The sequence below is a fragment of the Stegastes partitus genome, unplaced genomic scaffold (genome assembly GCF_000690725.1).
Source record: "Stegastes partitus isolate 25-593 unplaced genomic scaffold, Stegastes_partitus-1.0.2 Scaffold474, whole genome shotgun sequence".
NCBI lineage: Eukaryota > Metazoa > Chordata > Actinopteri > Pomacentridae > Stegastes > Stegastes partitus.
In genome coordinates this window covers 269,932-285,526 of record NW_007578205.1, presented here as the reverse complement: position 1 = coordinate 285,526, position 15,595 = coordinate 269,932, and the positions used below count along the sequence as shown (strand labels likewise).

Here is a 15,595-nt window from a genome sequence, read left to right as displayed (position 1 = left end):
AGAGTGGAACATATAAAAGAAATTACAATAAAAAACAATAAATTTAATATAAATTAGACCACTAGCTGGAATATTGGGGAGAGGGCACAATAAGTGATGGATCTGGGGTTACTTTTCATCAAATTTTGAGCATCAAACACTTCTTTTTGTACATTCTGATGATTTTTTAAGCAACAATTGGTGCTTTTTCTGCATTAATTTATAATAGAAGTGTTTTTATTTATATAAAGGAAAACACAAAATTATGACAACTCAAAATATAATGCAATATATATGGATCTAATTACAATCACAGGCTCATAATTCACATTTGGAGAGTAATAATAACAAAAAAAGACCAGCATTCCCCTTAATATAAATTAAAATTTTCAGCATTATATTGCAAATAATATAATTTAATTAATTTACACCAAGAGTTCTGTCTTATCTAATTCTACTTGTTTTTGTTCAATTTTTATTTTAAATATTTTTATTTATTTATTTGTTTAATTAGTGTTTTTCTGACCTACCTCATGTCAGTTTAATATAAATTCTGGGTGTTTTTTGATGCTTAAATTTCTGCTGCAACACTGTAGTTTCAATCTTCTTGTCTAATGCTGTTAGTTTTATACAATTTTATACAATAAAAAAAGAATTATGGTGAAGATCTAAAGTTTTTCTTCAACCCCTGTCCTGCCCTCTGAGCTTCTGTCGTCACTTCTCTAAACAGGGAAACCAAATTGGCGCTAAATAATGGTGCGTTCACATGCTGTCAGAATATTGACCTACAGGGCACTGGTGTGTTCGTCGGCACCATGTGGTAGCGTGGCCGAGCGGTCTAAGGCGCTGGATTAAGGCTCCAGTCTCTTCGGGGGCGTGGGTTCGAATCCCACCGCTGCCAGAAAGCTTTTCTCAGAAAGTGTCGTGAAAATATTAATCTAAAGAATTAAAAAAGACAGGTCCAGTGCGTCATGACGGTAAAACCACTGATATAAATGTTTGTAAAGTGATAAGACTCTAAAGGTTTTCGTGTGCAGTTTATTTGTTCACCACAAGGTGAGTTGAATAATCATGCAAACCAAATAAAAACCCTTTTCAGCAACTTTTTTACACTGATCTACATAATTATTGGTGGAAAAGAATAAAGTTTTACTCTGCTGCATTTCAAAGGGACCTGTTGGGCATTTTACTCCACAGTATTACAAGAGAAAGACATTTATGGCCAACTGGAAAGACAAAAAAACCAGAGAAGCAAAAGGCAGACAAATAGTTAACCTGGTAAAAGATGCAAAAATCCAAACAACAGATTTTCAATGCACATAAATTAATAGAACGAACACCAACTGGTACAAATAAAAGAATAAAACAGAGTAAAAGAGACGCCAACACATGAAAGCAAATCTATAAAACGGCCTACATATGGATCTGATCGTGTTTATGACAGAACATTCTGTGGTTATATGAGCTCATAATTCATATTTGAAGGCTGGAAAAAAAAAGGACGGAGCAGTGTTCTGTTCATGTAAAATCATTTCCAGCGCTTGTATTGTCAACTCTGATTAGCATGAGTTGTACCCTCACTTATTCTAGTACAGTCGTTTAATGCAAATGTATGTGTATATATACTTAAAACCTTTTTGTTTCTTAGTTTGTAAAAGATCAAAATAAAAAATACATCAAGTAAATGAAAATATATATCAGGTAAACTGGGGAAAGTCTATTTAGTTCTAAAATGTACATTCACTTTGAGCAGTTTTCTGATTTTGAATGCTAACGCTGACTTTCACTGCAACACAAATCTTATGTAACACATAGAAATTACTTTAGATTTGTCTTTTAAACAGTTTGAGTTTTGTCAATTATTTTACAACTGCTGAACAGAGGTTATAACTTTAACTTATTGTCATTGATATTTAAAGTAATTACATAAAAATAATGTCTAATACACAGTGATAATTAGCCTACAGTAGCAGAAGAATTCAAGCTCGCTAGCTCGCTAGTGCTGCATGCTAATGTAGCATAATGTTAGTAGCTCAACCTAAAGTCAGCTAGTTAGACTTTTAGACAGATAATATTACATTTTTACATTTTTTTGCGGCTTGTTAGCTGATATATTACTGTATTATATGATAATGTACAGAATCTATAAGGAATTTAACATTAGCAAGGCTAGAGTTTTGATATCACTGAAGTCCCATTCTCACATTTTCACATATTACAGAAAAAGCATTTGATATTTTTTGCTCAATTTACTGGACAACCCGTCACATTACTCTCATGTTACAGCAAAAGGCTTATATATGTATTAAGCTTTGGAAAAACCCCACATACACTCAAAGACTTACTTTGTATTGATCAAATATCACATGTTCTTACCTCACAATCACTTCTTTTCATCTCCTTGGGGCAGTTAAATGACTGTCAACACTATTTAAAGACGAGTAAAGTCATCAAGAAAAGAGCTGAAATGAAAATGTACTCATAGATTTAACACGTAGCTTTAAAAGGTGATGCAAGTCAGTCGAAAGTAAGTGTTACTAGATGTAAGCATCAGTTATTGCAAGTAAAATTAGCAGTGATTAAGTGTAATTAAATTGCTGTAAGTCAAGAAAAGTAACAGAAATGCTTTTATTGTGAAGGAATGTGCAAATTAATCACCAGAGAATTAGTAAGGTTGTAGAGTATTTTATGTAAACCACTTGAAATGTGTAAAAAGGACGATAATTTGTGGTAAATTAGCCCGAAACCAAATATTGACTGTATAAATGAACAGACTTTTCAGAAGCTCGACATTTCAGTGTCCAAAATCCTTATTTGATTGACTTTAGAAAACATTCTAACAACTGGAGATACTGGATTTCTGATTTTTATGAGCTATAAGTCACAATCATCAAAATTAAAAACAAAAAAAGGACTTGAAATTTTCCCTTTATGTGAAATTACTGTAGAATATATGAAAATTAAACTTTATGAATTAATTTTTTTGGGGGGAAAAAATGAATGCTTTAATAACAAACCAGGTTTAGATGTATTAAGTATTTTATAAAGAAATATTTTACTTTACGTGTGATTAATGTCGAATATGTCAGAATCAGAAATACTTTATTGATCACTGAGGGGCTGTCAGAAATATATAAACAGTACACATATTATACATATACGCATAAATATGATCTAAAAATATTTTTAAAAATGACAGAAAAATATGCCTTTATCATTTCTTGCTTGCTTGCTTTCTTTCAGCAGTTTTAGACTCCAACGGGGAGTGAAACGTTCAAAAGTCCGAGTCCAGGAGGAGCCCCTGAACGCAGCGTAGCCGGACTCGACGGAGAGCAGAGAAAAGGGCAAAGAAGAAGCTGCGATCAATTGAGCCTGTTGGCGCCAATCCGACTGACAGAGAAATCAAACAGCTCGCTTTCCATTAATCAAACTTGCGCCCTCGCCGCCGCTCCTCCCTCGGCCGTCGCTCGGTAGCCAGCTAGCCTCGTTAGCACGCTATCTATCATTGTCATATTAATCTGGCCCCTTCTCTCTGCCCGTAGTCACGATATAATAACTGAGCAGCGGCGGCGGCGGCGGCAGCAGCGGCGGCGCACCGGGACAATAGAGGTGTGTTTCTCCGGGGGGATCGATACGACACGGCTGCAAAATGGGGGTGAGTTGTTTGTGTTTTCCTCAAATGTCTCGGTGCGGGGTGATGCGGTGAAAGATGGATGATTTGGGCTCGTAAAAATGATGAGACGGGCAGAAAAGAAAGAAAAAAAAAAAGGGAAGGAGGGGAGGGAGGGAAAGGAAGAGAGACCGTGGTGGTGGATGGATGTAGCTAAAGGTGTTTGGCTGCGGTAGCCGTTTAGCTAACATTTGCAACGTTAGCATTCACGCTCACACGCGGCTTTAAATGGCGTTTTTTCTTTTTTCTTTCCAGCGTCGTTACTGCCTTGTCCTTGCCTTTTGGGGAACACTGAACTTCTCGTGTGTGTTGTGACATTGTTCGCCTGCTAGCTGCGTTAGCCGCTGAGGAATGCCATACGAGCAAATGGCGAGCGCTTTGCTAGCCATTAATGCTAATCACTCATCCTGTGTGTGTGTTTTAACCCAGCAGGCCAGACTGTGGTGTCTTTTCCCACCTGTTTTTTTTCTAAACAGATCAAGTTGATAATAAGAGTCGCCTGTCAGCCTCAGCCAGGCCATGCTGTAAAGCTTGAGTCTAACTTTAGCTAGTCCCTGCCAGCAGCCTTGAATTTATCCTCCACTTTCACTCCAGATAAACCAATCCACGTGTTTTCACAGTCCCAGCTCAGTCTGCAGCCTCTCTCTCTGCTTGGTACAGACTTAATGCTCTGAGCTCAACTTGGCAGATCATTGCATTCCTTCTCCTAATTGTTGCCTCTTCTGCTCAGCCCCAGTAGGAAGGGATTTAGCTAATTCCTGCTTGTTTGTCCAATGCCATTGTTTGTCCAAGAAGCATCAGTGCTGCACCCTGAACACACCACTACATTAACATGCTGTAAATAGACACATTCACGCCTCTTTATGATTGATTACATTCCTCCTCGTCGATAGTGACAGGCAGCCCAAAAAAAAAAAAAAACCCCAGTGTGAGGAGAGATATTTATAGCAGCTGTTAAAGTGTGTGATCTCTCTGTTGCGAGGCATTGATGCAGTCGGAGTCATTTGTGTGAATTATTGCTGCACCATCGCTGATGCTTTGCACATCAAACCAGGGGAGGGCTAAATTAGAGTATCAGAGAAATTTGCCAATACTATAATCCCACTCACTGAGTAATTGCAACATCAGCGATATAAACACTCTGCCGTGTTAATGGCGTCCATAAAAGCTACTCAGATGAAATGAATTCTCCTTTTTTTTTTTCCTGTTCCAGCTCGTCGTCGTCGTTGTCTCCCCATTATTTCGTAGATGGGATGATCGCGTTAATAATAGCAGCGTTTTTTAATGTCATATTTGATCTGTGTGGCTGACCTTCATGTGTGTGTTTGTTCTGTTCTTGCTGCAAAATCAGAAAAATTTGACTTTACGGTGCATAGATTGTACTGACATAACCATCTCTAGTCGCACTTCAAACTGTAAGGCACGTTTGACATTATAATGTGTCGGGCAAACACACGACTACAACCTGGTTTTGTGTTTAAGGTTCAGCTCTTTGATCTGTGCCACCAGATTTCTACACTTTCTCTTTGTGCTGGAGTTCCTTTTCATACCGGATTACACACTGTCATAGTCGTGCATCGATTCTGCTAAAGACACAGTGAAGAATGGTGTCAACCCTAACCAGAGTGAGAAGTTATTCTTACAGCCCCGCGGTGGATATTTAGGTTGAAAGAATCGCTTCTAAATGATCATATGAGACACAGGGAAGGATTGATTAAGTGACAAAAACATCTCAGTGAAGTAAATGAATGGATGATGATAGCTCCTTGCCCTCTGAGCTAATAAATTCACTGATATAACGAATGCCTTGTCAGAGTGAAATGCTGTAATTCTGGCCCATCTGTCGATCTCTTTCTTCCATTGTTACCCTCTTTCTGTCCCTGTTTTTTTTTTTTTCTCCACTAATGTTTGCTCCATTCATTTCCTCCCTTACTTCCCGTGTTCAGAGGAAGTCCAACAGAGCAAAAGAGAAGAAAGCCCGGCGTCTGGAGGAGAGGGCAGCTATGGACGCTGTGTGTGCCAAGGTGGACGCAGCCAATAAGGTAATTTAGACCCAGATTATCCACCGGGGCAGCTGGCATCGACGTGGGGAGGTGTTTCGCTGCTTGTTGACTGCAACAAATATTCGGGTTGCGTTGTTCTGGCGGCGGCACTGATGTTAAAAATACATGCGGGCTTTGTATTTGCTGCGATGGAGCAAAAAGCATGCGCCGCTTGTGTTCATGAACATGACGCTTAAAACCTCCATCCTGAGCTCTGATTTCTATTTTTTTCGTGTTCTTTGATAAGTTCCAGGAGTTGTCATGGCCTCACTGTAATTACACCCATAATTGATATGCACATGGCAGGAAAAAGCCAAATCCAGCGCCATATGTTTCTTTATGCATAATTAATCTGAATCATTAAATCCTGGCCGTCTAGTCGATGGCGCGGCTCCTGCAGCTCGGAGGTGGGTTAGAGGATTATTAAACTGTATGGAGGAGAACAAAGCTCACTCACACAACACGAGATGAGCTGGAGCAGCGTCCTCCACAAGCTCCGCACAGGCCTGCCCGGGTTTATTACTTTTTCTGTGTCAGTTTGTTCCGAAATGGGGCACTCTGCTGTCCTCTCTCTGCCCCCCTCTCCGCCGGTGATGCGCCAACAGAGGAGGAATGCAAGAAATTCTCCCAAACTAATGTTTTTTTTTTAGTTTATGCTCTTGCCAACAGTAATAAATCTTGACTTGGACTATTGTTTCAATCCAACAAATGCTGCATTCACAGTTTTATCCTGATCCTGGCCAGGCTTAGAATGAAAGAAGGTATGGCTGGATTACCCAACAGTCCTAGCAGGAGTCTAAGGCTGCATTCACAGCTTCATGTCATAGCGATCTTCATCTACTCTCAGTCATAATCTGACACTAACATGCCTGATAAATCACATGAGCTGGTGTAAACAGGAAGCAGGGGTAAAACACTACAACAGGCAGCAGTGACAAAAAGTCAGAGATATTCTTAAGGTTACAAGCTTGTAATGTGTTTCAGATGTTGAACGAACCTCTTGTTGGCCAGAATGATGTCTTACAAAATAGTGGTCAAGTGACAAGAGTGTAAAGATTCAAGGAAGTGTAAAGGCCCAATCAGAAGCCAGACATGGGAGTTGGTATCAGAAGACTCAGTTTTGGGGGATTCTAAAGTTCAAGATTAGATGCTGTAAACATACATCACAGAAGTTGTGAAGTGAAAATGTATGACTGTAGATGTGGTCAAAGTGTCTGCACCAAGGGCTCAATAGTCCACAATCTGTCCAAGAAGAGGGGTGTCCTTTATAGACCTGCGCGATATGAGGAAAACCCATGATGTCTGATAACATTGATCAGTGTTGGCACCATGATGTGAATGTCATTCTACTTTAACACACTGCTAACAAAGACCCCAAACTCTGAATAAAGTGATTTCAAACATGTTCTTTATTATCCAAGAGTGATTACCCAACCAATTAAACAGCACATTCATTCGAAGAAGACATGACAGCCAGAAGAAATTACAGTTTTATGTCCCCTGCTGCTGCCTTTTAAACGCTACAAAAACATCTCGAGACACTTTCGTTGCTCCTCCTTCAGCCACCTCATGAACTCAGTCGCCAGTTCATCTGGAGGGAGCTGCGGCTTCGTCTGATTGGCTGAATGGTGTGAAAGTATGGCTCATGTATGCAGAAATGTTCCCACAACGCTGGCAAACATTACCCGAAGTTCTCATAATGAGGCATTTTTATAGAGAAAGTTCAAAGACGTTAAATGTTTGCTAAGACTGTTTTGAGGTATTGCGAGGACAGTAGATGATGTTGCGTGATAACAAAAGCAGAACATTCTCAGGCTAATATTTATTAAAAGATGTTGTGCGATTGTTACTGACGAGATGTTTCTTATAAAATGTTCCTGTGATGTGTTAAGAAAAGAACGTTTTGTCTGTAAGAATCTGAGGATGTTTTTGGGGATGTGAACTATTCTAATTTCATTTTCCCTCATTTTTTTAAGAGAGTGTTTCAATCTAATGTTCAAAGAACGTTTTAAGGATATTCATCATTTCAAGTTAATGTTCCCGCAACATTAAAAGTTAGCTAAGACAGTTCTGAGGTATTGTGACGACTGCAGATGATGTTGCATGATGACAAAGGCAGAACATTCTCAGGCTAATATTTAAAAGATGTTCTGCGATTGTTATTGACAAGATGTTTCTTATAAAACGTTCCTGTAATGTGATGTGCTAACAAAAGAACGTTTTGCCACTAAGAATCTGAGGATGTCTTTATGGATGTGAACTATTCCCCGTTTTTTAAGAGCGTGTTCCAATCTAATGTCTAAAGAACGTTTGAAGGATAGTTGTCATTTCAAGTTAACGTTCCCACAACGTTAACAGTTAGCTAAGACATAACAGAGGAGGTTTTGAGGTCGGGGTCACAGATAATGTCACACGCTAACAAAGGCAGACGTTCTCAGTGGAGCGTTTGGGGAAACACTTTAGGAATGTTGTGGCGTAATTGTCTAGCAATGTTCTCGCCAAACATTTTGAGAATGTCTTTCGTTATCCTCGCTTAAAGAAAACCTTGTCGGGAACAAAAAGTACAAATCCTGCAGAAAACATTACGAGAACATTGCGGAAGTTTTTATTTTTTATTTTTTGAGAACCAAAAAAGTTGCGTCTTTGCCATCTGATATGTTAAATGTTTGCATATTTACTCTCCATGCAGTCTTTTGCACATGTTCAATGGAAAACCCGATTTATCCGTCAGCACGAGTTCCTAATTTTGGATAATGTATATCCACAGTAGCAGGGGGAAAAAAGACTGCCTTATTATGAGCGACCAGCTCACATAACACTAATAGCTCCGTCATTTTCCTGCCCCATTTGGGCTATTTAGGTCCTTGAGCCTCTAGCTGAGCCTGAAGGATGCTTGACAGAAGAGCTCGGCTTGAAAACACAGAAGACTGTTGATAATCTTGTGTTTTCAAAGGCTAATTCTGCCCCTTCTTCTCACAGCTTGATGACCCACTGGCTGCCTTCCCAGCCTTCAAAAAGTACGACAGAAACGGGTACGCACTGCTTCGTACGTCTACAAAGGCTTTATGCAGCATTCCATGAAATACACACTTTGTTTTATTGTCTGCACGGAGGGGAGAGTCGATCTGCTGGCGGCTTCTCTTGTCTTGTTTGTCTCCCGCTTTGATGCTTGTACACTGTTGGTTGACCTTGTTAACTTGTCCTCCCCTCCAGGCTGAACCTGCAGATAGAGTGTAAGAGAGTGACCTCCCTCAACCCGCTGTCTGTGGAGTGGGCCTTCGAACTCACCAGAGCCAACATGCAGACACTGTAAGACGCCTGTTCTTGTGGTTTACAAGTGTAGCTCAGGAACAGGGTGACCCACCTTCCGCAGAGAGGAATGAGGAGGCTCGGGTAGATGCTAGATTACAGCTGGGAAACAAGTGCAGAGAGGCCAGAAATCCTTTTTTTTTTTCTCTTAGAGTGCCATCAAGTGACTGCAGAGTAAGATCAGAGTGTTCTTTATGTGACCACACACGCTAAAAGGAGAGCAGAGGTAATGCAGGCAGGTGGTGGAATTACTGCAATTTATCTTCTCCTCACTTTGCCAAAAAAAAAAATGAGTCGAGTTCAATTTAGCAAATGGCAGCCAGTCAGTGGAAACTTGATTTGTTCCATTTAGAAAACACGTCCTTATTCTGAGCGGCGTGACGACGACGACGTGCCGAAATTATCGCGCCGGAGGTCGAGTCAGCCCGATTTCTTTCTGCCGTCACAGGTACGAGCAGAGCGAGTGGGGCTGGAAGGAGAGGGAAAAGAGGGAGGAGATGAACGACGAGAGGGCGTGGTACCTGCTGGCCCGCGACTCCGACTCCGCCCCCGTGGCCTTCTCGCACTTCCGGTTCGACGTGGAGTGCGGCGAGGAGGTTTTATATTGGTGAGGAGGCGCTCGCCTGTCGATCTCTAGAGTGTGTTGAAGAAGTTTTTCTTTAAAGTTTTCTCTCGACTCTGCAGCTACGAGGTGCAGCTAGAGAGCAAAGTGCGGAGGAAAGGGCTCGGCAAGTTTCTCATCCAGATACTACAGCTCATCGCTAACAGGTACTCAGGGAATTCAGACACCTGTAGCACCCATAATAAATTTGTTATCTATCAGTGTGCAAAGTCAAGTTTTGAGTCACACTGCAGGATTACACTCTTCTGCAACTTTTAAGCTCATTGAAGTTTAAATAATGAGGCATTATTGTGTATTTTTAAACTGTCCCATGAGAAAAAAAAACACTGTAGGCAAACAAAGAAGGACTTAAAATGTTTTAAATGTTGACTTTTTCAGTGTTTTTCATAAAGAAGGGAAAGAATTTAACATTTAGACCTCTAAGATACACAAACACGGCTTTTATTTGTTGACAAGAAAACTGTAAAAGACAACTTCAGGGAGAATGTTTGTCCTCGAGTCATGTGAAGCTAAATTAAAAATGTTTCTGCTTCTTCTTTTTTCTTTTTTTTCCTTCTCTTTGTGCAGTACACAGATGAAGAAAGTGATGTTGACAGTTTTCAAACACAACCACGGGGCGTACCAGTTCTTCAGAGAAGCTTTACAGTGAGTACACGGGCTCTCCAAAGGGCACATTTGAACACTGTCAATATTGATTCCGAGTGTAAAATCACATCATAAAACTGCAGCCTCCCTCTTTTACAGAGAGTTTCTAGTGTGCAGATTGAGTTTTATGCCACCAATGGACTTTCACGCACAGACTGTCTCACAATGATGAGAAAAATCCAAAAGCTTGCAGTGATTTCTGTAGATAGAAACCCGTGTTTGATGAGAAGTGGTCAACGGAGAACTTGTTGGAGCTTTCAGAAAGTTTATGGCTTTACAGCATCCCAGTAGAAGAGGATAAGATTTCGTTAAGTTCTGCTCTTGTCAGACACAAACAGAAATCTGATGCTTCACAGGGCGCAAACACGCCGTAAATAAGTTTAGAGTTTGGCAGCAGCATGGATCTATTGACTCGACATGCCTTGTGTAGACAGTCCAGGAGTGATGGTGTGGGGAGGTTTTCTCTTTAATACCAGTCGGTCTGAGTCCTGCTGTTGACCTTGTGCATACTTTTATGGCCACAGTTTACCATCTAATAACAGCTACTTCTAGCTAAAGTCGTCTTAAACCGGTTTAATGTACTCAATAAAACATCTTCAGGATTTACATGATGAGTTTGCAGAAGCTCTAGTGGCTCCAGGTATTTAATAAACTCAGAGGAAAGACTTCACAAAAAGACTGGAAGCAACAAGAACATTGGTGCTGAAAGGTGGAAGAAAAAATAATCTGAATCACTTTATAAAAATTCAAGTAATGTTGCAGTCAGAGGACTGGAGAGAAAAGGCTCTTTAGTGTGGTGGTGTTAATAAAATGCTCTGAGTGTTGCAGTGTTACAAGTTCAGCCTGAAAGATCACAAGATGCTTAAAGGCATCTCACAGCAGAAAGAGACCATTTTTTCTGATTTTTTTTTATTCTTGGAACCTACAGACGAGTGTTGAGAATATTTAGCGATTCAAACAAGTTATCATGAGTCTGGGAAATTATAGAGATCCCTGATTTTCACTCTAGAAACAAAAATACCTCCTGATTATAAGATCCTCATAATTAAACAGCTTCATTAGTTCGTGGTGGTTCTGCTGGAATGATTCGATGTGGTTATCGATCATTTGTGCTTCACAAGACGGCCACGAGTTTCTGATTTAATTAGCTTTCCGCTTGACTTGGGAGAAATGTGGAGGAGATGATTAGCTTTGCAGGGAAACACTCTGTTCACCTGAAACCTCTCCCCCCCCACCCCCCTCGTCGCACCCTCCAGGTTCGAGATCGACGAGACCTCACCGAGCATGTCCGGTTGCTGCGGCGACGACTGCTCCTACGAGATCCTGAGCAGGCGGACCAAACACGGCGAGGCCTCGGCGGGACACACCCACGGCGGCGGCCACTGCGGCGGCTGCTGCCACTGACGGGCTCCTGGGTTTGCGACATTTGGTTTTAAATGAAAAAACAAAACAAAACAAAACAAAACAAAAAAAAAAGCCAGCAACTTTTCATGGCTGTGTGTGAAAGCTTGAGCTGCCTGCTAGTCCGCAAGAATTGGAAACGGCCGTAGAGCGCCGCCAAAAACCGACGGCGGAACACGTGGATGTTGATGTCGCATTATGGATTGAGATTCGTGTGTTTTTGGTTTCTTTTTTTTTTTCTTTTTTTTTTTGTGTATTCCTGCTACAAAAGCAGTATGCAGTGTGAGCTTTCACACATAGTTGTGGTTTTTTTTTGTTTCCTCTTTTCCAACTTCTTGGTTCAGTATCCATCTTTTCTCATCTGTTCTCTTCTCCCTGTTATGACTATTAGTAGATCCCAGTCAAGAAAAAGCAAAAGCATCGCTGTCGTTCTCTACCACTGCGACCATCCTGCTCTCATCTCCCAACGTGCTGTACTGTATTGAATCATCCTGCTTCTTAACACCGTAGTTCGGGGCTGTGTTAGAGGAACTTAAAGATGGGGATTATTCTGTGTAAATCAAACTGTCGACGACACCGAACGGATGAGTTTCTGTGTCGTTTCTTGGACCTCGCAGCTTGTTTCAAGATGACACCGAGTGTAGTTTAAAGCCGCATGAGAAGCCCTGTTGCACTGCAGCTAACCCACAACGATATTCCACGATGACGGTACACGATCATCTCTTCTGTTCAGGTGAAATGAATAGACGTCTCCCTTGCTTTTAGTTTTTATAAGATGTCCGAGGTTGCCTTTATTTTTCCTTGAAGTCTCTTTTCTCCTCATAAAATAAGACAAAATCTCATCATCAGTTGCTGTAAATCTGCATCCAGCCCTTATCCAAGCTGCATGCTCGTTTCCTCCTTTTCATCCGCCATCTTTTTTTTGTTCTTTCTTTCATACTTTAAGATTTACCTGCTGAAACCGTTTTCCCCCTCCTGTGAAACTGCACCCACCCTTCCTGTTCTTTGTGCCTGAAGGCGCCGGATGAAGACAGCAGACCTCCTTTTTAATTTTTTTTTCTTGCTGCTGCTGCTCTCGTTTTCAGTTTTAGTGAAGTTGCATTACTCCCGCTCGCCTCTTTTAGTTTCCAAGAGGTACTGATGATTACAAAAAACGAGTCGATGTTGACGCTACCATCCTCCGTCCCGTCTCTATTTCCCTAGCATGAGCAAATCATATTGATTTAACGTGGAGGAGGGTCGGTAGAAGCCGTTTGTATCCCCGCTTGGAGCTGATGAATGAGACGGATGCATGAGTGGAAGTGGAGGGAAGTTGTCCTCGGTTTGTTTTTCGCGGCTTGCATGAGTTTAAAAGTGTTTTAACGGAAACGATAGTCTTAATCAGGATTGCACACTGTGTGAACCAGCATCTGAAATCCTCACGTGGGGGGGGCTGACGAAGTACAAGAACGAAGGGAGAGATGCATGAAGTTAACGCTAAAGCTGCTCATCCGCTTATAATTAGTCCAGAATATTCTAAGATGTTTGAGGAGGGTTTTAGATATTTAACCCTCACAGGCTGCCACTTCAACCACAGTGATTCCACATCTGTTTACAAAACCCTCTTGGTGGGTGTCTTTTTGTCTGGTTGCCCTCTCTAGAAAGCCCCATAACACTTCCAGGACTGTACTCGGCTCGTTTGGAGGAGTGAGATTTCTTTATCTAACGTGACTGCGAAGGGCTTTAAGCTGGTACGTTTTGCCTCGTCTTTGAATTGGTCATATCAAGATCTCTTACAGATAAACGCCTGGTTGAAGTATGTGAAGCAGGAGATTGAAATGTGAAGTAGGCGAGACTTTTCCGACTTGAAATCATCGATTACACAAATTTATCAAGTTAAAAACGACAGAAAAAGTCCAGATCCTTGGGGGGAAAGTTTCACGTTGTTTCCGGATTGAGACAAAAAATATCCAGCACCTGGAGACACTTTCTTGTTTCCTGATCATAAACAACAGAAAATGGTTTAACATGTTGCTTGTTTTAGGACTAGGCTTCCTTCTTATTAGCACAGTACTTCATTCATTTTGTTTTTTCTACTGCATAGGTTCCAATAAAAAGAGGATGTTGTACATAGTGGTAGTAGATCAATCGACTGACAGTCTCTCTCTCAGGTTAATCAAACGTAATCAAACCTCATCTGTTTCACTTAACAGCCATGTTCGTCGGTTTGCTGGTGGCTGGATTGGATCGGACGCACAGCTCTGATCTGGAGTCAGTTTTTGTTTGAACTTTAATTTTTACTTCTCAAACACAACCACAAAAGTAACAATTATCTTCTTATTTTTTTCTTCGTTATGTTGCAGTGAAAGAGAATCTGTCCTAAACTCCTTGAAAATGTGAATTTGCATGACGGTAAATACGCTACAAAGCTGATTCTAGATCTGTGCTCGGCGGTTTCATTCAATCCAAGCAGGTGGGCTGTTTAGAAAAAAGAAAAAAAAAAAAAAGGCTCACTGGAAGTAAAAATGATTTTGTGACAATACCATGAGTTGGAGCCTGAACTTACCCAGTTTCTTTTAAAGTCAGTGATTACTTTTTATTTTAGGAAATGGTTACGTACCCTCACAAAGTTCCAGATACTTCTCTTGGTCTTTTCTCTATGTGTATATATATAAATATATATAAGCTGTTGTGAATCCATCTTCATTTCTTGGCCTTTTACAGGTGAAACACTTTTTTAAACATGATGTTGAATAATAAATAAAATCACAAAAAAAAACAAACCCCAACCCTCCATGTTTGAGAGTGAGTGTTAAAGTCCTGTCCATAAATGACAATGAAAGGGAAAACTAAGTCATTCTGCCTTGTCAGTGTTTTATTTGTATGTTACAAATAAAGGAAAGTTGTTTGACTTTTCAAGAGACGCCCCTTTATTCTGTATTTGTTGTTTATTGCCATTTATGATCATCTTTAATGGTAGACAATCAAATTTCTTCTGATAAATGGAATAAAAAAACAATAAAATTCTACTAGAAATACATTATTTGACTTGGAGTTTAAATATTAAAGACATTTATACTATTTAAAATGGTTAAGACATTAATTTAAACATGGAGATTGATGTGAAAGAGTTTAGTATTTTCCTTCTATTTCTTTATAAAAAAAGTGAAAATTTACTTTATTCCAGATTCAGTACAGTGATAAAGTAGTGATTTGTGGTAATGGAGTCGAAAACAAGTATTGAGTGTATAAATGAACATGCTTTTCAGGAGTCCTTTCTGTTTTGTGATTTTTAAAATTTTAGGAAATATTCTAATAATTTGAAATATTGGATTTCTGATTTTCATGAAAGCCATAATCAGCAAAATTAAAACACAAAGGCTTGAAATATTTCAATTAACACGTAATGAGTTGACAATATATATTCAACATAATCACCTTTCTTAAATGACGAATTAAATAACTTCTTCAAAATGTAACATTTTTTTGAAATGCACTTTTCTTTTTTATGTGGCGCCACAATGCAGGCATGTCGATCAAAACAGAGAAAGTTCTGGTGTTTGTAGTTCATTTTAGAACAGTTTTCATGCAGCTTGGCAAATTAAAAATCAATGGTTTAGTGAGATTTATTTCAGTGATCACAGTTTTTCTAAATTGCCTGTCAGTAATCACAAGTGTGTTCACTTTTGTTGTTATTGGTTTCTACTTTGGGGTCATTCATTTTGAATTTAGTCCTTGTGAAGTGTTTGTTTTAGATTATTCATGAAAGAAAATACTCGGTTCAATTTAGAAACACTGCAGTTATTAAGAGGTGATGCAATTCTGAATAATTTAATTGATAATTGCACAAAGGAAAACTGATTTCTGTTGACTGCTGTACCTCAGTTTTAACTTAGCATTTCAAAAAAGTTTTTCAAGCTTTTTGTAGTGCTGAATTTTTATTTTTTC

At 39.8% G+C, this 15,595-nt stretch overlaps 1 protein-coding gene and 1 non-coding gene across 2 annotated transcripts; both read left to right on the top strand.

Moving 5' to 3' along the window:
* Positions 1-798: 798 nt before the first annotated feature.
* trnal-aag (transfer RNA leucine (anticodon AAG)) lies at positions 799-880 on the top strand. The gene has a single exon. It is a non-coding gene; the product is annotated as a tRNA-Leu (tRNA).
* Positions 881-3,290: 2,410 nt separating this feature from the next.
* Positions 3,291-14,570, top strand: naa40 (N-alpha-acetyltransferase 40, NatD catalytic subunit). Its single transcript, XM_008286863.1, has 8 exons — positions 3,291-3,634; positions 5,596-5,691; positions 8,671-8,723; positions 8,905-9,000; positions 9,449-9,607; positions 9,685-9,768; positions 10,190-10,267; positions 11,524-14,570. Exons 1-8 carry the CDS (start codon positions 3,629-3,631, stop codon positions 11,669-11,671), a joined length of 720 nt encoding a protein of 239 aa, XP_008285085.1. The 5' UTR covers positions 3,291-3,628; the 3' UTR covers positions 11,672-14,570.
* The last annotated feature ends 1,025 nt before the right edge of the window (positions 14,571-15,595 follow it).